Source organism: Hyperolius riggenbachi, chromosome 1 (genome assembly GCF_040937935.1).
Source record: "Hyperolius riggenbachi isolate aHypRig1 chromosome 1, aHypRig1.pri, whole genome shotgun sequence".
Taxonomy (NCBI): Eukaryota; Metazoa; Chordata; class Amphibia; order Anura; family Hyperoliidae; genus Hyperolius; species Hyperolius riggenbachi.
The window spans coordinates 225,303,757-225,327,332 of NC_090646.1; the positions used below are offsets into that span (position 1 = coordinate 225,303,757).

At 44.7% G+C, this 23,576-nt stretch overlaps 1 protein-coding gene across 1 annotated transcript in view; it reads left to right on the plus strand.

Annotated features, from left to right (window-relative positions):
• ENPEP (glutamyl aminopeptidase) overlaps positions 1–23,576 on the plus strand; it is a 121,667-nt gene that overhangs the window by 57,618 nt on the left and 40,473 nt on the right. The window contains exons 13-14 of the mRNA XM_068278792.1: positions 257–312; positions 16,204–16,354. Coding sequence (XP_068134893.1) covers positions 257–312; positions 16,204–16,354 — 207 coding nt within the window. The remainder of the gene's footprint in view (positions 1–256; positions 313–16,203; positions 16,355–23,576) is intronic.

The following is a 23,576-nucleotide window of genomic DNA, read 5'->3' on the forward strand; positions in this document are numbered from 1 at the left end:
ATTTGTAGTCAGTGTTAGTGCAGTATGTTTACGAACTGGCTGCACATATTTACCGGCCGGTTTTATCCTGCATTGTGGTTTCCACTGATCTATACAGAGGTTATAAGCTTCTGTTTTTGCTGCTTTCCTTATTAGCATATTTTCTGCCATCCGTAACAAATAAGGCTGTAATAAATAACACAGACTGTACTTCTTGTGCTTTTTGTGCCTTTTCCCCCCATTTGTCTTGATGATGAATATTTGGCTTTTGTTTTAGATTTTCACTGCTGGAGATCGAGCTGGGTTAATTGATGATGTTTTTGCCTTAGCGAGGTAAATGTTTTTTTTATTCATTTCTTTTCAGTTCTGCTATTTTCCTTAGAACAGAGCATAGTTAGATTGAGTTTAGCCCTGCACCTACCTGCCTCCCACAATTCAGTCAGTGTCTACTCTCAACTGACAATAATACTGGGGTTTGTTGATAACAGAGAGATTGGGCAGACCTTCAGTCTTAAAATAAATAAATGTTGCAATGTTTTCAAGAGTAAGCTATTAAAAACCAATAACATAGAGATTGGGCAAACCTTCGATCTAAAAAAAAAAATACGTTGCCGTGTTTTCAAGGGTGAGCTATTCAAAACCGCCCTCCCCCCCCACCCCCACGCCCGTGATCCTTCAACCTCACCTTTGGCATGACTCCTGATCTCCTCCAGTGTCTGCTATCATACGTGACTTGGTACATGTTGTGACATCTCCAGTGTCGCATGATACATGCGCTTGCAGTGATGGCAGACACTGGGGGAGGCCAGGAGTTGGTCTGGGGGATAGGTGAGCTTTCCCAGGAACAGGGGGGGGGGGGAACATTACACTTGGAGGAACACCGACTGGGGGTGCATCAGTCATCGTGATATTGAATGGCGTTACCGCCATGCACCCTTGCAACCAAGATTTTGCCACCATTGCCAATCAATTCATTTGACAGATTTCAGCCAGAAATTGATTGAAAGATTGGTTAGGCGTCCATGTTGCTTCAGCAGTACTCTTCCGATTTATCAAAATTATTGAATCAGAGGGTCGATTGGACCGTAATATTGAGTGATGTATGGGCACTCTAACAGCCATTTGCTATTATCTAGTTAAGGTATTCTTTCTGCATAATTTAACTTGTATCTGTCGGGTTAAGGCCCATACACACGTCGGATTTTTCCGAACGACGGGTCGTTTGAACGTTCAGTCGTCCGCACGCCAAATCGGGCGTGTGTACAGTCCATCGTTCGGGTGATAAGACTGATTTTGAGCGATCCGCCGGGCGGGACGTTCAAACGACCCGTCGTTCGGAAAAATCCGACGTGTGTATGGGCCTTTAACCTCATCTCTCCCTGTACCACTTGTCACATGACTGCAAAACACCAATAACTGTTTGTACAGCAGGCGTAATTTGAATAGAGTAATTGTTTTTATTTATGGTAAAAATGTGCATGCAGAATTCACACCCACTTTAAAACCTCACTGAAATAAATGTACAGTATAGTCCAACATGTAGTAAGACATTAACATGATTCATCCACATACCTCAACAAGTGATTACAAAGCACAACATATGTTACTTATTATAAGTAAAATTCAGTAGTGGTGTTGTGCCGTGTTAGCCTTTGGTAAAAGCATGGAAAAACTACAGTTGCATTAGTTGATTACACCTGCAAGTTTTTAAGACTGCTCAGGATAGATGGCAGTTAGGGGCAAATGGGTTTGGGAACTTGAATTTATCAGGATTTGCAGGTTTGTGAACCCCTGAATGCTCAATACAGGGTTTGCTGTTAACCCTCAAAACTGCTCTGCATGACATTTGCACCATTCATTGTCGCGATCCATTGACTCGATACTCTGAAATCACCTTTTCCCTCACTCTGCTTGCTTGCCAACCTTGACATCCCTGCTTCCACCGACTCGGTCATAACTTCTTCTGGCATCACCTTGATGTAAGTGCCTCCGGACCATAGAGAGCTGGATGGGTGGGCTAGATGAATTTAACATCCAGGATAGTATGAAGGTATTTGGAGAGTGTGTGTGTGGGGGGGGGGGGGGGGGGGGGGGGGGAGAGGTGACATGAACGTACAACCAAGTTGCATTGTAGTTTGGTGGGCAAACCCATGAACCTGCTTTCAAGTTGGGATGTGCGTGTTCATGACATTCATGGGTTTCCAAATCAGCCAGTAAATAACACAGAAGTGGAATGGGGAGCTATGCTCATCTAGCTTGGGGACCATGATGTTAAAGGAAAAAGTAGGTGCTGAGGTCAGCAGTCAGCAATGAGGTTTCTTTTTATGTAAAGGGTCCCTACTCTACCTAAACCAGTTAACAAGGTAGCAAACATGAAAAGTAATTTTGTTGTGTTAGGCCCAGTTCAGACTATGTGCGTTCCTAGCCGTTTTTCCAGAATGTGTATGGGCAGACTTTACGCATAGAAACGGCTACTAATGTTTTCTAATGGCCTCGTTCACATGTATGCGTATGAGACGCGTACGTTTCTCATCTGCGTTGCTGCACGCAGTTCTGTGCGTCACACACAGAAACGGACGCAATGAAAGTCTATGGACGCGTATCAAAAACGTGTACTATTGCGTTTTCAGTGTACGTTTCCCTCAGCATTTCCCATTGTTTCCTGTGTGACGCACTTCCCTTCAACATGCAAAAACGCAATAGAAAACGCAAGAAAAACGCATGCGTTTTTTAACTTGCGTTTTCTTTGCTTTTCTATGCGTTCTGCAAATGCTGACAGTATGAACAGGGCCTAACACAATGACAAAGTGCTTGAATCGTGAAACATTTAATGCTCATGACCTGGGAATCATGCTGAGGCTGTCTGGTTCTACCATTCTAGGGAACACATGTATGCACAATCAGGGAGCGACAAACTGCACTGGGACAAGAGAGCTACAGCCGGCAGCCAAACCACTGGTGTAAGTAGTGCAGTTTGTCGCTCCCTGTAGATCTTGGACTGATTTATGTGCAAGCATGTGCTTCCTAGAATGGTCGAACGTAACAGTGTCTCAGCATGAATCCCATGTTTTGAGCATGAAATGTTTGCTTGCTTGCTTGCTGACTGGTATAGGTAGAGTAGGGACCTTTTCCATAAGGGGAAAACTCCTCGCTGGCGAAAAGGTCTAGTATGCAATGCTTATGCAAGCAATCCATTTTGGAAGCTAATGTCCTCTTTCTGCAACCACATACATTTGCAACCTAGTTGTTTTTAATTCTGCTAGTGTTCCAGCTTGCTGTGTGTGTCTTGAGCGCAGAGGTTAATGATTGTCTGCACGCAAGTAGTTCACCTCATCAGTTTCGCATGGCGAATTGCATTACTCCAAGTTTACCCAACACTACAATTTAGGTCTCTAAAAGAGCCATATTATGGCTAATGACATTCACCATGTCAGACCTTAGTTGTCTCAGGTTTGCTAATAACGTAACTACATTTTCCTGTTTCTATTATAACTTGGTTATAATAAAGATATAATACTTCTAACAATCCTAGCATGTACTTCTTCTCACAGGACGGCATATATGGGAAACTTGAAAACCTAAACTGTTGCAAGGCCATTTTATAGCTGCCAAAGGAAATGTTAGGATAAGATCCCCTGAGAGTCACAATGACAGACTGCCTTCAAAAGGCATGTCAGAAGTTACAAAGTACAGAGTCTGGCCTGGTATTTCTTTCCAGTATTTTGATAATTATTGACACAAATTAAAGGCCAGACTACTTGTGTCAGCTTTATATTTAGAAGTCCATTGTTCTTGAAATCGTGGCAATAGCAGTTTGGCAGACTGACCACTAGAATGCCTGCAGTAGCAATATTTTAGCTAGCAAAATGCAAGATAATTTTGCACATGCTTTTAAAAACCCATAGTTCATCTGAAAATATTTTTTTTTTACTTTTTCTCTTCCATACCATTTAAACTCAAGACAATTTTTTTTTTTGTGCCAAAAGATAAATGGACTTCCCATTTTAAAATGTCCTCGCCTTTGAAAGGAGTCTAAAATGAGTGAAATATAAAAGTGTCAGCACATTTCCACTTATTCATGCTAGTCTTTGATCACCCTTATCACTTAACCACTGTTATTTTGTCACTGGGAAAGTATTAAGAAGCAGCCTGTACCAAGGTCCTTGCTCCAGTACTGTCTAATTTACCCACCTGAAACAAACATAGGTCAGGCATAACTTCTGGCAGATTAGCCACTGCAGCTGAACGGGGCCCAAGCACTGTGGATGGAGGCACAATCCCCCCCCCCCCCCATGTTGAGGCCATGCTAGTTATGGATGGGGGAGTCATAGTGGCTGCACTATTAGGGAGTTAGTGTCTATACAACTAAACTGGCTACCAGTACTGGGCTTGGGGGCAACTAAACTGGCTACCTATAGTGAGCCTGGGAGCAACTAAACTGGCTACCTATACTGGGCTTGAGTACATGTAAACTGGCTACCTATACTGGGCCTGGGGACAACTATACCGGGTACCTATACTGGGTCTGGGGGCAACAAGACTGGATACCTATACTGAACTTGGGGGCAATTATACTGGCTACCTATATGGGGCCTGGGGGCAACTATACTGGCTACCTAAGCTGGAGGCAACTATATGGACTACCTTCTGGGGGCACCTACCTGGCTCCAATGGTTCTCTTTTTTTCCTGTCTGGCAGAACACAGAGGGTAGCATTGGGGCCTCTCTGGTCCAATCTGCACCACTAAAATATGGTGTGCCCCAGGGCTCAATACTATCCCCTTTGTTGTTCACCATTTACATGCTACCATCCAAATCATCCAAAAAGATGGTCTCAGGGCCCTGAAACACCGGAGAGTGCTTTGCGGGTCATTTTGGTTTTTAAAAACCACTTCCATTGACTTGCATTAAAATTGCTGTAAAAGCACAATTGCCATGATTGTGATTTTTTCACAGCAATTTTACCATGATTTTAATGCAAGTCAGTGGAAGCATTTTTTAAAAACGAAAACGAGTTGCAAAATGCTCTCCAGTGTGCCAGGGTGCTAGCATACCACTGCTTTGCTGAGGGCACCTAGCTAAAGTTGTCATTTAAACATGACATGACAGACCCCATTCCAAAATAAACACATGCTTAGCTGAGCTGTAGGAGTAGATCAATGACAACTGGCTTGAACTAAATGGTGACAAAACTGAGGTTCTTATTATCAGAGGTCAGTGCCTAGCAGCAAACCAGATCCAGACTCAAGTCACCACCAGTGAGGATAGGGGACTCAGACCTTAATAGCCCCAACACTGTGCATAGCTTGGATGTACCGGTTGATGGGGAATCAAATTCCAGCTGTTGTGAAACATTCATTTTTTTCACCTAAAGAATATTGCAAAAATTAAGCACCTCATTACTTCTGAGGATTTTCCAACCCTAGTTCATGTCTTCATCACATCACGGCTGGACTACTGCAATGCCCTCTATGCAGGCCTTCCAAATAAAGAGTGGGTATGGAGAGAGGAGGCTTGAGCCAGCACTGCAGTTAGGGTAGTTTATTGTAAAAAAGGACACTTACAGTTGAGTAGCAGCCAGATGTCAGAGCAGGTTAAGTGGGCGCCAGGTCTGTATCCCCCTGCGGACGTCCGTTTCGCGCTAACAGCGCTTGTTCACCGCAATGGGGAAGGTTGGGGGCGGGCTGCATCAGCGCTGGTTACATACCAGCGTCACGGCGGCACTTCCGCCTACGTTAGCAAGCCACGCCCCCAATTTCTATGGCAACACATGACGCTCACTTGCCCCGCATGGAGGACTAAAAGCGTCCGTGTAACCTGGCAGCAGGGAGTATGCCCACAGGCACGCCCCGCCATATGACTCAACGCCCGGCCTCCCAGCAGAGGGTGCACTGCAGAGGCTGCTGACAGCAAGCAGCAGTATGCGTGCATACAGGAGACACTTACTATATTAGAGGTCTAGAGTAAAGAGGAACCCCAATGTAAGGGAGGGAGGCGAGAGTCAGGGCTAACGCGCCCGTGGGAGCAACCCCAGATGACAGGTCAAATAGAGCATAGAAATCAATAAAAATAAACACCTGAAGGTGTGTATATTCAAAACTTGCGGAGGGAGAAGAGAGAGGGAGGCGCCAGTGCACACACAGGACAGATACAGCCCGTCCAGAGAGGAGGAAGAAAAACGTGCAGGATAATGGAGTTGAGTATACCTGTGTGGCGTCAACCACTGCATATCGCCGCGCAAGCATATAGATGGGTGAAAGATTATGGGAAGCAAAATGTGGAGACAGGATCCACGCCAAGAAGCAAGGCTCCATAGATGTGACAAGGCCAAAAGGTTTAGGAGACATTGCTTAAATCATTCTAAATTCATTTCTTTGAGATCATTTTTCAAGGAAGCAAGCTAATTCGTTCTTATCATTCAGTCCAAGGGGGCCAAGTGCATTGGTTTGCATGATTCATCGTGCTTCGTGTTGTATTAAAGTACGTTCTCTGTCTCCCCCCCGGTGTGCAAGAGATACATTTTCCAAAGCAAAGAACCTCAGACAATTGGGGTTTCTCCCATGGCACTGGGCCATATGTACTATTAGCCTAGTGCATTTGTCTTTAGATTTAAGTGAACGGAGATGTTCTTTGATCCTCGTCTGCATCTCTCTTGTGGTTTGCCCAATGTAATATCTGTCACATGGGCATAATAGGCAATAAACCACGAATTTGGATCTACATGATAGTACATCTTTGATTTTGACCGGAGTTCCTCCTAAGGTCGGTGTTCCATGTTTCAGGATCTGATCACAGATACCGCATGTCCCACAGCGGTAGTTCCCTGGATGTTTAAGGGTGTTCAACCACTTGGTCGAATTTGGTTTCTTGTGTTCACTACTCGTAAGCATGTCGCCTAGAGTGGGGGCTCTCCTAAACGTCACCAGGGGGGGCATCGTAGTCGCCCCTGTCAGATGTGGATCTCCCTGTAGGACGTGCCAATTCTTGTGGATGATTCCTTTAATAGTGGTTGCCATTGGTGAATAATCAAAAGCGAACACCTGTCTGGTGTTAGCATTGGGACCGTCCTGTTGTGTAGTATATTGGCGTCGCCTTTTGATAAGTTCATTTCTGGGTCTGGAGAAGGCCCTATCTTTTGCCTCTTCCAGCAAGGCCAGGTCATAGCCTCTATGCTGCAGTCGGGCTTTGAGATCTTCTGCCTGTTCCAGATATTTGGAGTCCTCACTATTATTTCTACGGAGACGTAGGAACTGCCCATAGGGGATGGATTTCGTTACCCAGGGAGGGTGGAAACTCTTTCTATGCAGGATTGAATTTGTGGCTGTGTTCTTACGGTAGCCTCTGGTTACTAGTCGATCATGCTGAATGACAAGCTCAAGATCGAGGAAATTGATATGACATGAATCAATTTCTGCAGTGAATTTCATGTTGATCTGGTTGTCGTTCAGGTAGTCGACAAAGAGGGGAAACTCCAGTTCAGTACCTGACCAGAACACCAGGACGTCATCCACATACCTCGACCATCTCCGCAGGCACCCGCGAAACGGATTCGCGTCGCCATGCACGCAGATCTCCTCCCAGCGCGCCAGGAAGAGATTTGCGTATGTGCAGGCCACCGCCGTTCCCATGGCGGTGCCCGACACCTGCTGGTACCACTTCTCTCTAAATAGAAAGGAGTTATGGGTCAGTACGAAACGTAAACAATCGCAGATGTAATCGCAATGTTCGTCCGTGCGTGCACCTCGTCTGAGATACGACTCAACCGCCGCAATGCCGTCCTCATGTGGTATTCTGCTGTACAGGCTGACCACATCAATTGTGGCCAGCCTGTCCCCCGCACACCAGACGAGGTCATCGACCCCATCAAGAACATCGATGGTGTCAGCAAGGTGTGATGGCACCAACGATAGCAGTGGCCTGAGGAGATGGTCGAGGTACTTTGACAGTCTCTCGGTAACTGAACCGATACCGGAGACTATCGGACGTCCCGGTGGTCTGGTCCTGGATTTGTGTATTTTAGGTAGCATATACCATACTGGAAATCTGGGATGATCTGGTAATAACTGTTCCCCCATTTTCTTGGTAAGGAAGCCTGCCTCTACCCCTCTACGAAGTAGAGACCTTAGTGCAGATACATATCTCCATGTCGGGTTGCTATTCAACGGTTGATACACCCTATGGGCAGTTCCTACGTCTCCGTAGAAATAATAGTGAGGACTCCAAATATCTGGAACAGGCAGAAGATCTCAAAGCCCGACTGCAGCATAGAGGCTATGACCTGGCCTTGCTGGAAGAGGCAAAAGATAGGGCCTTCTCCAGACCCAGAAATGAACTTCTCAAAAGGCGACGCCAATATACTACACAACAGGACGTTCCCAATGCTAACACCAGACAGGTGTTCGCTTTTGATTATTCACCAATGGCAACCACTATTAAAGGAATCATCCACAAGAATTGGCACGTCCTACAGGGAGATCCACATCTGACAGGGGCGACTACGATGCCACCCCTGGTGACGTTTAGGAGAGCCCCCACTCTAGGCGACATGCTTACGAGTAGTGAACACAAGAAACCAAATTCGACCAAGTGGTTGAACACCCTTAAACATCCAGGGAACTACCGCTGTGGGACATGCGGTATCTGTGATCAGATCCTGAAACATGGAACACCGACCTTAGGAGGAACTCCGGTCAAAATCAAAGATGTACTATCATGTAGATCCAAATTCGTGGTGTATTGCCTATTATGCCCATGTGACAGATATTACATTGGGCAAACTACCCGAGAGATGCAAACGAGGATCAAAGAACATCTCCGTTCACTTAAATCTAAAGACAAATGCACTAGGCTAATAGTACATATGGCCCAGTGCCATGGGAGAAACCCCAATTGTCTGAGGTTCTTTGCTTTGGAAAATGTATCTCTTGCACACCGGGGGGGAGACAGAGAACGTACTTTATTACAACACGAAGCACGATGGATCATGCAAACCAATGCACTTGGCCCCCTTGGACTGAATGATAAGAACGAATTAGCTTGCTTCCTTGAAAAATGACCTCAAAGAAATGAATTTAGAATGATTTAAGCAATGTCTCCTAAACCTTTTGGCCTTGTCACATCTATGGAGCCTTGCTTCTTGGCGTGGATCCTGTCTCCACATTTTGCTTCCCATAATCTTTCACCCATCTATATGCTTGCGCGGCGATATGCAGTGGTTGACGCCGCACAGGTATACTCAACTCCATTATCCTGCACGTTTTTCTTCCTCCTCTCTGGACGGGCTGTATCTGTCCTGTGTGTGCACTGGCGCCTCCCTCTCTCTTCTCCCTCCGCAAGTTTTGAATATACACACCTTCAGGTGTTTATTTTTATTGATTTCTATGCTCTATTTGACCTGTCATCTGTGGTTGCTCCCACGGGCGCGTTAGCCCTGACTCTCGCCTCCCTCCCTTACATTGGGGTTCCTCTTTACTCTAGACCTCTAATATAGTAAGTGTCTCCTGTATGCACGCATACTGCTGCTTGCTGTCAGCAGCCTCTGCAGTGCACCCTCTGCTGGGAGGCCGGGCGTTGAGTCATATGGCGGGGCGTGCCTGTGGGCGTACTCCCTGCTGCCAGGTTACACGGACGCTTTTAGTCCTCCATGCGGGGCAAGTGAGCGTCATGTGTTGCCATAGAAATTGGGGGCGTGGCTTGCTAACGTAGGCGGAAGTGCCGCCGTGACGCTGGTATGTAACCAGCGCTGATGCAGCCCGCCCCCAACCTTCCCCATTGCGGTGAACAAGCGCTGTTAGCGCGAAACGGACGTCCGCAGGGGGATACAGACCTGGCGCCCACTTAACCTGCTCTGACATCTGGCTGCTACTCAACTGTAAGTGTCCTTTTTTACATTAAACTACCCTAACTGCAGTGCTGGCTCAAGCCTCCTCTCTCCATACCCACGCATTTACTGTTTATCCCTGCCGGAGCACGCAGCTGAGAGGGACCCACATCCTTACAGCGTATTACACAGTATAGCCCAGCCTAGCCTCCTGTTGTAATCCTAGTTGAGTGCTGGAACTTTACTTGCTCCTCGTTTACACTTCCAAATAAAGAACACAAATAAAAAAGTTGTAGCACTTGTATACTAAATTATGATTGGCTGCACAAAGTAGATAGAGTATCCGCTACTTTACATATAGAAATTGATAGTTATTACCCATGCGCCTTTTGTATAAAATAAATACAACACTTTATTAAAACAAACACCTACCCACATTCACAAGTGCTATGGACAGCTTGATCTGTCCAGTAGTCTGCCCAGACGTAACAAAAATCCTAGGACTAACTCACCAGGCCGATCTATTGCTGCCAGTTCCTTGTGTGAACAGATTTTGATAGGAAAAAACTGCTCCCACAATTAAAATCGTAGTCCAGATTGTGCATAAAATTTCCTCCTCTCCAGTCTCTTTCAACACTTTGTATTGCATAGAATTTAAACGTAGTCCAGATCGTAATCTTATACCTATATTTGTCTTCTGGGGCCAATTAAAAAGGGAACTTTACGTCTCCAATAAAATGTCTATATATTATAGTCGCAACTAATACAGTTCATTACTTATGCTGCATCCTTCTGTGCATGCAGTAAAACTCTCCATAGTTTCAATTTGTAAAAATATATAAAAATAATCCGTAGCTTCTGCTGCACCCGCGGCTCATATAGCTTGCCAGTAAACTCACGTATCCTGGGGATAGATGGAGGAGGTCCCGAGCCTCTGAGCTTTAGATGCCAGTAAACTCACGTATCCTGGAGATATGTGGAGGAGGTCCCAAGCTTTGGAGCTTTAGATGTTCTCTAGGCAGTCTGAGTCCCAGCCGGTGACTCGTGCGCACAGAGTCCGGGAGGTGACGTCACCACACTTGGAGCCAATAGCCAATGCGTTTCGGTAGGCACCGCCTACCTTCTTCAGGGCGTGTTTCCATTGGCTGTGCTCCCTCTTATGCTCCCTTACTCCACCCCCATTTCTCCATATTGTACTATTCTCCTTGTAATTATAAAAATACATTTAAAAAGCAAAAATTTCCACATCAGAGTTGAGACCCAAGGGGGCCAAACTGTTAAGCGTGTATATCCACTCTGTTTTCTTACGGGACATCTTGTCAATAAAATTTCCTCCTCTCCAGTCTCTTTCAACACTTTGTATCGCATAGAATTTAAATGTTTTTAAGCTGGGATTTGCTCTTTGGGATGTTAGTAAGCCATTTTAGCATATGGCAACTATCCAAATAAATAAAGCTGTTTGTATCGACTTTTTTAAAAAATGTCTTGGTCTTGATTTTTACCTTCCTGAATAAAAAAAAGTGAGATCAAAAAAAAATTTACCGATGTACTACTATACTCGCTTGTAAACTCCAAATTATACTCATTCTTATTGTTAAGCCAGCTTAAAAATGTTTGCAATTTCTCTTCCCCTCCCCTCCATATAAAAAATGTGTCATCTATAAAACGCCTCCAGAGGACGAGGTCCGCACCAGGGCCCTCCCGGCTCCCAAGAATAAACCGTTCCCAATAAGCCATATACAAATTGGCAAACCCCAGAGCGAACCTCGTCCCCATCGCAGTCCCCACCCTCTGTAGAAAGTACCGTGCAGTGTAAGAAAAATAATTGTGAGATAATATAAACATAATAGCACTTTCTATAAACTTGATCTGGTCATTAGGCATATCTGTCAATTCGTAAATAAAAAATCTGACAGCTTCTATACCCTTTGTGTAGTCTATAATGGTATACAAAGAGCTTACATCTGCCACACATAGTATATATCCTTCTTCCCACTGTACTTCCTCCAAGATTCTCAGAATGTGTCCTTGATATAGTACTGCGTTTGGACTACTGCCTTCTGTAAAAATCCATCTACATATTCAGACAGATTAGCCGTCAGGGATCCAATCCCGGAGATAATAGGTCTCCCGGGTGGATCCCTGACTCGCTTATGTATTTTTGGTAGATGGTAATATATCAGAAGCCGGGGATCCTTTTGTATCAAATATTGCGATTCTTTGTCATTTAAAATACCCTGTTCTTCTCCTACTTTAATCAATGCTTCTAATTCCTTTTGGTATTCCAAACATGGATTTCTTTTAAAGAGACACTGAAGCGAGACTAAATCTCGCTTCAGCTCTCATACATAGCAGGGGCATGTGTGCCCCTGCTAAAACGCCGCTATCCCGCGGCTGCACGAGGGTCCCTGACCCCCCAACCCACCCCCCGCAAATCTTGGTCGCAAGTTGGTCGTAGATTAGCCCTTCCTAGAGGCAGGGCTAACGGCTGCAGCCCTGCCTCACAATCGCCGCCTCTCCCGCGCCCCTCTCAGTGAAGGAAGACTGAGAGGGGCGGGGGAGAGGCGGAGATACGCGTCTGACAGACGCGCGTGGGGCAGGGCTGCGGCGGTTAGCCCTGCCCCAATGCGGAAGCGCTCCCACGCATTACGGAGGGGATTTGGGGGGACAGGGACCCCCATTAAGCCGCAGGATAGCGGCGTTTTAGCAGGGGCACACGTGCCCCTGCTAGCTATGAGGTCTGAAGCGAGATCTATTCTCGCTTCAGACTCTCTTTAAGTAACAAATAAGTATTTTTATCATGTAGTTGACGTTCTGCTTCTTTGTTATAGTCTACTGTGTTCTGAACCACTACCCCACCTCCCTTATCTGCAGGCCTAATTGTAATGCAGGGGTCATCCCGTAGGGCCTTCATAGACATCCTTTCTTGTACAGTAAGATTATAAAAATTCTTTTGTTTTAATTTCCTAATGTCCTTCAGGACCATTGTCTCAAAAGTGATCATAGAGTCACTCATTTCATTTGTAGGGTTAAATTTGGATTTGTCCTGTAGTTTAGTACGTTCAAAAGTATCATAATTTTTATTTTGGTTATTTGTTAATGGGGTTTTTATTTATAAAATATTTTTTTAGACATAGTTGTCTCATGTATTTCTTGATGCCAATAAACGCATCAAATTGATTTAATTTGTTTGTAGGCGCAAACTTTTAAGGACCAACACCTCAGAGGGTTTCAATTCTCTATCACTAAGATTATATATCCCATCTTTAGTTTCTTTTGGTCCAACCGGAACTTCAGTTATCTTCTTCTTTTTGGATTTGCCCCTACCTCTACTCCTCTATACCTATTCCTTCTCTCCTTCCCCTGTATAAAAAATGATTCATAATTTTGCTTAGATTTTTTTGATGATATGACCTTAACTTCATTTTTTCTACCTTTTCTACTTTTTCTACTTTTTCTTTTTTATCGTACTCTCTTCTATTATCCTTTTTGCTTCCCTTTTTTTTATCCAAAACAGTCCTATAGTCAATAGGTCCACGTAAATGTATTGACTATAGGACTGTTTTGGATCATCTACCATCTACCAAAAATACATAAGCGAGTCAGGGATCCACCCGGGAGACCTATTATCTCCGGGATTGGATCCCTGACGGCTAATCTGTCTGAATATGTAGATGGATTTTTACAGAAGGCAGTAGTCCAAACACAGTCCTATATCAAGGACACAGGACACATTCTGAGAATCTTGGAAAAAGTACAGTGGGAAGAAGGATATATACTATGTGTGGCAGATGTAAGCTCTTTGTATACCATTATAGACCACACAAAGGGTATAGAAGCTGTCAGATTTTTTATTAACGAATTGACAGATATCCCTAATGACCAGATCAAGTTTATAGAAAGTGCTATTAGGTTTATATTATCTCACAATTCTTTTTCTTACGATGCACGGTACTTTCTACAGAGGGTGGGGACTGCGATGGGGACGAGGTTCGCTCTGGGGTTCACCAATTTGTATATGGCTTATTGGGAACGGTTTATTCTTGGGAGACGGGAGGGCCCTGGTGTGGATCTCGTCCTCTGGAGGCGTTTTACAGATGACGCATTTTTCATATGGCGGGGAGGGGAAGAGAATTGCATTTAAGCAACAATAAATGAGGTAAGAGAATACACTTGAGAAGATCTGCTGACAACCATAGTCAAAAACAATACATTCCCGTTGCCTAGTATAAAAATGCAATATAATCATCAATCAAGAGATCTAAAAAAGGATTATAGAAAAACATTGGGAGATCTTACAAAAAGACAAAACCCTCAATGGAATTTTAACACACTCAGCACTGGGGTGATATATATTATTGAATGTGGTTGCAATAAGCAATATATCGGTAGAACAAAGAGAAATCTTCTCTCCAGAATAGGAGAGCATGTGAATAATATAAAAAGTGGGAACAATAAGCAACCACTCAGTAAACACTTCAAAGAATGTCATGCAAACAGCTTAAAAACGTTTAAATTCTATGCAATACAAAGTGTTGAAAGAGACTGGAGAGGAGGAAATTTTATGCACTATCTGGACTACGATTTTAATTGTGGGAGCAATTTTTTCCTATCAAAATCTGTTCACACAAGGAACTGGCAGCAATAGATTGGTCTGGTGAGTTAGTCCTAGGATTTTTGTTACGTCTGGGCAGACTACTGGACAGATCAATCTGTCCATAGCACTTGTGAATGTGGGTAGGCATTTGTTTTATAAAAGTGTTGTATTTATTTTATACAAAGGCGCATGGGTAATAACTATCACCTTTCAAATAAAGACCTGCCTGCAGCTATTACAGAAGCTGCAAGTCTGTTAACAAGCCAACCCCGCCGGTGCCACAAAACACCAATCCTTTACTCACTCCATTGGCTTCCTGTAAAATGGAGAATCCTCTTCAAAATTGGCATTCAGCATTCAAATCTCCACACGACGTAGGCCCCAAATACCTGAAGGATTTGTTGTAACTGTGTCACACCTCCCACAACCTCAAACTTTTGTTTTTCTTAGCATTTTAGTAATGGGGCTTTTAGGACCATTGTAGCCCCTCACACACTCCAATGAGTTCTGCTTCACCATGAGCTTGCTGGTTCGTCTGTACAATATAATAACATTTCTATAGCGCTTTTCTCCCATAGGACTCAAAGCACTTAGGCTCTCTCACATTCAGTACTTGGTAGTAGAATGAAGTATTCACACAACAAAATATATATTTCTGCAAATGCCAAACTGAACATGTGAGTTTTTAGTCTGGATTTAAACATGTCCAGGGATGGAGCTGTCCTGATCTGTTGAGGTAAGGAGTTCCAAAACGTAGGAGCAGCATGACAGAAGACTCTGGGACCAAAAGTTTCCAAGTGGACTCTGGGTATGACTAGATTATTAGAACCTGTGGATCTGAGATTGCTGGGACTGCTACGCAGCTGCAACATTTCTTTCATGTATCTAGGTTATTTAGTGATTTAAATGTCAGTAGGCCAATCTTGAATGACCCTCCATTCTATAGGTAGCCAGTGAAGGGAGTGCAGGACTGGTGTTATGAAGCAGTGACGGGGTTGGTTGGTTAACAGTCTGGCAGCAGTATTCTGTATCAGCTGTAGGCGGTACAAGTCCTTTTTTGGAAGGCCAGAGTAGAGAGCATTGCAGTAGTCCAGTCGGGAGGTAATGAAGGCATGAATTAAATAAAGATGGTAGCCTGTGTTTTCCTCTGTGGTCAGGTTCTCTTCCAGTTGTTGAATGATGCTTTCTTTTATTTAGTATATGTTCTATTACAGAAATCGCAATAGTTAATAGTAGTGATAAAAGGCACACTTGTCAGTATCTTATGATTACAGTTTCTTATTTGGTAGAGGTTAGAGCTGGCATATCGGTAAAGTCTTTAAGTGCTTGATAATGTGATATAGGCAATATCACCAATCATAAAACAAGCAATGTCCATCGGTACACCAATTCTGAGGCTAACACTCTTTATTGTGCCCAAAACCACAATGAATCGGACAATTGTTTCTGGAGCCTCACAGGGTCTCCCGTTTTCAAGACATGTGGTATATATACTTTGAAAATTGGAGCCCCTGCGAGCCCCCCCCCCCCCCCCCCCCCCCCATTCATAGCGATTTCAGGATACCAGCACAGTCTGCAAGGTTTAAGTATCACTACTCTCTATTGATTGATGCAGGCGCTGTATTGATGCTACAATCTGCTAGCGATCCAATCTATAAACATAAGATGTTTATATTTTATAATTAACGCTATAAAAATCAGTCCATCTGGAAGTGGGTCCGTGTTTAAACTGTCTGAACTCCCGTTACAATTCGATATCAGAATTCATAGGAACAAATTATATTGTTTTCTGTATGTTAATTTGACAGCGCTGAAATGCTGGACTACAACATATCACTTGATTTGACAAAATATCTTTCTGAAGAGAGAGACTATCTGCCTTGGGTGAGAATCAATTCTGCCCTTAGCTACCTAAATGACATGCTGGAAGATGACAGCTCCATCTACCCAAAATTTCAGGTAAATACCTAGCTATGCTTTTCTCATATTAAAAGAAATAACATGCTTGATGTATTGATATACATTTCATGTAAACTCATTCATAGAAGGTACTTTTATGTGCTTATTGCGATCACAAGGCCAGATTATTTTTAATTTAACAATTGATTTGCCCATTTTTTTTTCTTTCCGAAGAAGCAGTGCTTAAAAGAATACTGTAGGGGGTCGGGGATAATGAGTTTAACTTACCCGGGGCTTCTAATGGTCTTCTGCAGACATCCTGTGCCCGTGCAATCACTCACTGATGCTCCGGCCCCGCCTCCAGTTCACTTCTGGAATTTCAGACTTTAAGTCTGAAAACCACTGCGCCTGCGTTGCCGTGTCCTCACTCTCGCTGATGTCACCAGGTGCGTACTGCACAAGCCCAGTATGGTCTGTGGCTGCACAGTACGCTCCTGGTGACATCAGCGGGAGCGAGGACACGGCAATGCAGGCGCAGTGGATTTCAGACTTTAAAGTCTGAAATTCCAGAAGTGAACTGGAGGTGGGGCCAGAGCATCGGGGAGTGGCTGCGTGGGCACAGGATGACTGCGGGGGACCATTGGAAGCCCCGGGTAAGTTCAACTCATTTTCCCCCGCCCCCCTACAGTATTTCTTTAACCACCTAATGACAACAGGATGTATATACAGTATATGTCCAGTGTAGTTGTGGAGAGTGCACCACCAGTTTGTTACTAAATGAGACACGTTTGCTATTATTTTAACTGTGACGAGTTGTAAAATACATTTTGGTGTGTCTTAAAACGTGGACCCACATCACATGAAAAACAGAGACAAACTCAATCAAAACTCAATCAAAACATAAAAAGTCATTTTCAAAATTATGATCAAACTTGGGAAAGTTTTAGCAAAACTACAAGATACATATGTAGTAACATTTTAACTGTGATGAGTAGAAGAATAGAGTTTAGAGAGTTACAGGGTTGAGGCCCATGTCTTGTGTATTCTTTTTAGTCAAAACTGAATTAAATACAGTTCAATTTTCTCATGTTCTGTACCAAAATAAAAGACTTGTAAAATGAAAACAAAGTGACAAAATGTAAAAAACATGTATTGTTACCTTAGGAACTTTGCTTTTTAAATATGTATACCATGAGGGTATGTTACTATTATTTTTGCAAATAAGGTTTTGTAATCATCAATAGTGTACAATGAGAAAACAAAACACTGAAAATAGACACCTTTATTTCCAAATGCAATATTGTCACCATACATTGTACTAGGGACACTATCTGGCTAGTTCCCAGATAATCTGGTGAAGCGTGCAGAAGTCGTATCCCGGGTATCGCAGGATCTTCACTGGCAATCAATATGTAGAGCAGTTGCGATTCTAGCGTCGGGCGGCAAGATTGGCCCGCACCAGGTACCCAACCTTGCAGGGGTGCCACCAGGCCTCCTGCCGTGGCCCTCTACAGTCAGATTCCGTGGCCCCCTCTTTGCTATACTCACATGGCCCCGATCCGATCTAGCGCAGAACCTCGCCGATCTCCTGCGGGCCGCTCAGCTCCTGTCACCAGTTACTTCAATTGGGCCGGAAGTTACCATGGTGATGAGACGCTAAACAGGAGAGCTTAGCGTCTCATCACCATGTTAACTTCCGGCCTGCATCTCTCACGTCTGCGCGGATAGAAGTACCTGGTGACAGGAGCTGAGCGGCCTGCAGGAGATCGGTGAGGTTCTGCGTGGGATTGGATCGGGGCCATGTGAGTATAGCAAAGAGGGGGCCATGGATGTGAAGCACACGGAGGGGGACGGGTGGCACAGGACACAGGGCCAACACCCGGCACAGGAGCACAAGAGATGGCACAGGGGGGACATAGATGGCACAGAGGGACAAGAGGTGGCACACAGAGAACATAGGGGGCACAGAGGGACAAGAGGTGGCACATGGGGAACAGAGGAGCCCAAGAGGTGGCACAGATGGACAAGAGGTGGCACATGGGGAACAGAGGAGCCCAAGAGGTGGCACAGATAGACAAGAGGTGATACAAAGGGGCACAAGAGGTGGCACAGAGTTTACTGAGAGGACACACAAGCGGTGGCACAGGGGAACAAAGGGGCACAGAGGGATAAGAGGTGGCGCACAGGAAACAAAGGCGTACAAGAGGTGGCACAGAGGGGCACAAGATGAGACACAGGGAGAACAGAGGGGACAAGAGGTGGCACAGGGGGGACAAGATGGCACAGGGGAAACCTAGGGTACAAAGAGTGACAAGAGGTTGCACAGATTTACAAGAGGTGACCCAGGGGATACATTGGGGACACATTGAGACAAGAGGTTGCGTAGGGAGAACACAGGGACAAGAGGTGGCACGGGGAACAGAGGAGCACAAAAGGCAGCACAAAGGTAAAAAAAAGTGGCACAGAGGGAAAAGAGGTGGTACAGGGTTTACTGAGAGGACACACAGGGACGAGGTGTCACAGGGGGAACATATGGGGCACAGAGGGACAAGAGGTGGCAGATGGGAAACATAGAAGCACAAGAGGAGGCACAGGGGGAACAAGGGGGGGGGAGTGGCAGGAACCCTATTTATTGAAGTCGGCCTTCCACCATGTATAGTAGTCTGAAAAAAAAATGCCTGTGCTTTGAGATGAAACTTGAGGGGGGGGGGGGGGTGGTCTGGGTGTCTGTAAATAATTAGCATCGGGTGTCAAATACCCTAGGTACACCACTGATGTAGAGGTCTGCACCACTTCAGACTTAATCTTAGTTTATTGAAAAGGTAAAAAAAAAGACATACTGGTGAAAAAGAACTGTAGGACAAGACAGCCCAGTTCTGAAGACAAAGTTCAGTTCACACACATATATACACCACATCAACCAATCAGGTAAAATATGTAAATTAGTGGACCTGATGAGGAACTGCTACTTACTATGCACACCACACCCTTCATGTCCACAGACCATCTGCTATTGGTCAACAAAGTTAGAGAGTAAAAGTCTTGAAATGACACATAGAAATGTCGCCATATCCATCAACTTTGTGTTACCAGATAGAAAATGTCAAAAGTAGATAGCCACACAAACAAATAAGAGCCTGTATCTCGGTGATATTATGTATCTAATCTCTCGCCGCTAGTAAACAAACAGGAATGGCCGCCAACCAATCAGCATAAACCGCGTCAAATAACACGTTATACGCATCCCGCCTATATCGTGTAAAAATGTACACATCCCACAGCGCGGCAAAATGACCCGGGATACGACGTCTGCACGCTTCACCAGTTTATCTGGGAACGAGCCAGAGTGTGCGGTCTCACAGCTATAAATACATTGTGTTGATGGTATCAACGTGACCAGCACCATGGCGGAAGCCAAACATGGCACTGGGGAGAATGTCTTCTCCTATATGGACGAGCAGATCAGCTCCATCGTAGCAATGGCTGAAGGTGGATTTACGTTTTTGAATAAAACTGATCCTAAGTTGATTAAACGTGACTTGGAGACAACTAGGAAGACGTGCATCTCGTTGGACCTAGATGCCAAAACATTGGTGGAATATCTAAAGGTTGGAAAGGTTCCACAGGCTTGTCGCTCTCATTCTGCACCTTTCCTCTTTTCTGGGGAGGTGGACTTTACCTCCGTTTGGGCCAAGATTTGGAACAAAGCATCATTCGACTCCATGGCTCACATGAGTGTGAGGATTTATAAGGAACTTCCTGTTTTGGAGACTAAAATCAAATCCCTTGAGGAGGAACTTAAACATATTCTTACTGGAACCAATTATCAACCGTATATGGACTCACTTACATCTAAAATGATAGCCTTTTCCGATGGTCTTGAGGAGGTCAAGAAGTCTAAATTTATAGGTGATACTAATGATTACACCCAAGGCTATGTTTATAGTTGGCAAAGACGGGCCCCTACTGGTAAGAAACCCCAACAATGTCCTTATAGGATACCAAGACCTAAGAAGGGTGGTAGTAACCCCAACCTCTCTGGTGTTGATACATCTGCAGATTCACATCAGATTTTTGATCCTCAAGGGAGCCCACACAAAGAATAGTGGACGAGGGAGACGGGGCGGCAAGAGACACAAACATTACAGGAACCAAACAATGAGCCCGATCCAACTGAGGAAGAGATAGTAGGACCATCTCTTGTTGTGAACATTTCCAAATATAATTTGACCGAAACGGAAAAAGAAAATTCTTAAATATGGACTATCATTTTGTCCGACTAATTTTCCAGACTTTTTTGCACTGGATGTTGAACTGAATGGCTTTTTTCGTACACTAAAGCTTAAAAAAAATGTAGGACACCAAGATCAGAGACAGTCTTTAGATTTTCTGTACCAGCGGATGAGGATTGTTTGACACTGAAGGAAGTTAGGTTGAGAAATAAAAGCGCATTTGTACCGAATAGCCATCCAGCTATTGATCTTTTTATTGAACGTGTCACCAATGACCTTAAACAGGTAGAGAAAAGACAGAGGTGCCTGGCTCTTCTACTGACCACATATGCTATTGCTCTGTTGTTATTGCCTGATGAAGCGGGATCAAACCTGCGCAACGCGTTGCATATTTGGAGTTCATAAATAAAATATATTGACTGTCTTTACTACAGTTGTTGTGTGTCTACTTGGAGGAGGTAAGTCTACCACTACCTCCTCTATTTACCAAGAATTTGGTTTTTAAGCTCATTTAGCTTCCTTTTATCCTTTTGGCGCCTCTGTTCTCCTGCATAAGGTAGAGAAAATGGCACGATCTGGTCAACTCTTAGTCAAACATAGCTTTAACCTCCTTGGCGGTAACCCCGTGTGTTACACGGGGTAAGCCGCCGGAGGGTGCCGCTCAGGCCCTGCTGGGCCGATTTACATAATTTTTTTTCAAACACGCAGCTAGCACTTTGCTAGCTGCGTGTTTGCTCTGATCGCCGCCGCCGATGCGCCGCTACCCGCCGCGGAAACAGGCCCCCCCCCCCGCATACCCCTTTGCGCAGCCTGGCCAATCGCCGCCAGGCTGCGCTATGGGGTGGATCGGGACTCCCTGTGACATCACGACGTCCGTGACGTTGTGACGTCACTCCATTCGTCGCCATGGCGACGGGGGAAGCCCTCAAGGAAATCCCGTTCAGAATGGGATTTCCTTATGGGCAAGCGGCGCCGGCGGCGATCGGAGGGGACGGGCGGACGCCGCGGGGAGGGGGGAAGCATGTAGCTAGCGCCAGGCTAGCTAAATGCTAAAAAAAAAAAAAAATGGCAAAAAAAAAACCCTCCCGCGGCTGCGCAGCCACGGGAATTATACCGCCAGGGGAGTTAAAGAGACTCTGTAACAAAATGTTGAGCCTTATTTCTTCTATCCTATAAGTTCCTATACCTGTTCTAATGTGCTCTGGCATACTGCAGCCTTTTCTAGTTGCACTGTCTCTGTAATAAATCTTATCTTCTTTCCTCTGTCAGCTCTGTCGGGCTCAGGCTGGAATGTGTGGAATGTGCAGCACTGCTTGTGATAGGCAGGAGCTTTACACACCCTCTCCAAGCTCTCCTCTTAGCCTATCACACTCTGTTTAGCAGCCATGTCTTTTGTTTGGAAACACTGCCTAAAACTGGCAATTACAAGCCAGGATTGCAGCAGGGAGTGGCAGAAACAGCACAGAGGGGCCCATGAGAACATAATGAATAGAATGGTATGCTTTTTATTGTAAGAATTTTAGAGTACAGATTCTCTTTAATGCTTCTGAAAGAGAAGCCCTTAAAATTTAGAAACCAATTCTGAGATCATAGTCCGTCCAGCAGACAAAGGAGGATCGGTGGTTATTTTAGACAGGGAATATTATGTTCATGAAATTTATACCAGAGTCTACTTTGTTTTGTTGAGGGAACTGTTGATCTTCTCAATTTAGCCAGGATGCCTGGGAAAGCTTCCTGAGTAACAGTTAAGGCATCTAATTACATATATGTTTGCTAAAGAATGTTTCTCCTCTGTATGTCAGTGTATATAAGCTGTGTTTTTCAGTTTTTGTCAGGAACCAGTCCAATGAAGGCTTTTTATAAGCCGAAAGCTCACTGCTTACTCATCTCTAAGTTAGGCAATAAATGGTATCATCCTGATTCAAAACTCCATGAAATTTATAGAAAGCTTAACAATGGTGATGTTTACAGGAGGCTAGATGGTAACCCTGTTCATCAGATTATGAGGGAAATTGGACAGTGGTCAAAAGGGCCATGAATAATGGCCTTATTGGTGATGACCTTTACAATTTTCTTATTAATCGGCATCCATCTACAGCATCCTCCTGTGATATTTCCAAAGTTAGCGCTACAACAGAATCAGTGCTTTATAAAACAAAATAAAAGAGTATGTCGTCTCTATTCATGTAATTAAAAGTTCGTAATATTCCTAATGAGGCTCCACCTCTTCAGCAAAGTGTAAGTCCAAAGTTCATTTAATCATGTGACAACAGTTTCTAGGTCTGTATGCGCTTCTAATAGGTGTCAGTTCCACCGTCTGCAGAAATCTCTTGTTATAGTAGTTAGCGCTCCACCATATATAGCATATACTCCAGTGCCTCTTGTATATGATTGCACTTACCCTGTCCGTTTGACCACTGTGAGACTGGTCAAAGATCGCTCATGGATGATCCCCCTCGATCAGAACCTCCGCTCCACTGCTTCTTCCTGTTGCTGTCAACCCTCGTTGATCAAAGTATACCTCATGGAATGAGAAACCTCACATAGTACAGTTCCGTTTGTTAAAAGATAAACTTTATTGCTCAAAATGCACTCACAATGTGTTGGAGCAATACAGCGCTCAGAGTTTTGGTTACGGGCTCTCCCCCGTGCCTCCCGGTCAGGCCAGTAGGATCCGCTCCGCTTCCCGCTGATCGTCCGCACAGTGCAGTGAAAAGGCTTGTGGTTTTGGCTGCAACGTTCCCCACGCTGTGCACTCCGTGCTTCCGACAGTCCGAGGTAGCTCCACCCTACGCGTTTCGTCACTCCGTGTGACTCATCAGGGGCGTGGTTAGCTACTCGGCTGTCAGTTTACATAGGCTTACAAGGGTACGCCTTCCGCACATGGTAGCCGATGTGCGTACCGTCACTTTCCCCCGTCGCGCGCGTCCCATTGGCCAGTACTTCTGCCTCACCCGGATGTGCCCGTAGTGTGCGCTTCAGTGTGGACAGCAAGCAGCCTGTCATTTCCCCCCCTCCGCTGCAGCATAGGGGAAAGCTCGTTTAACATA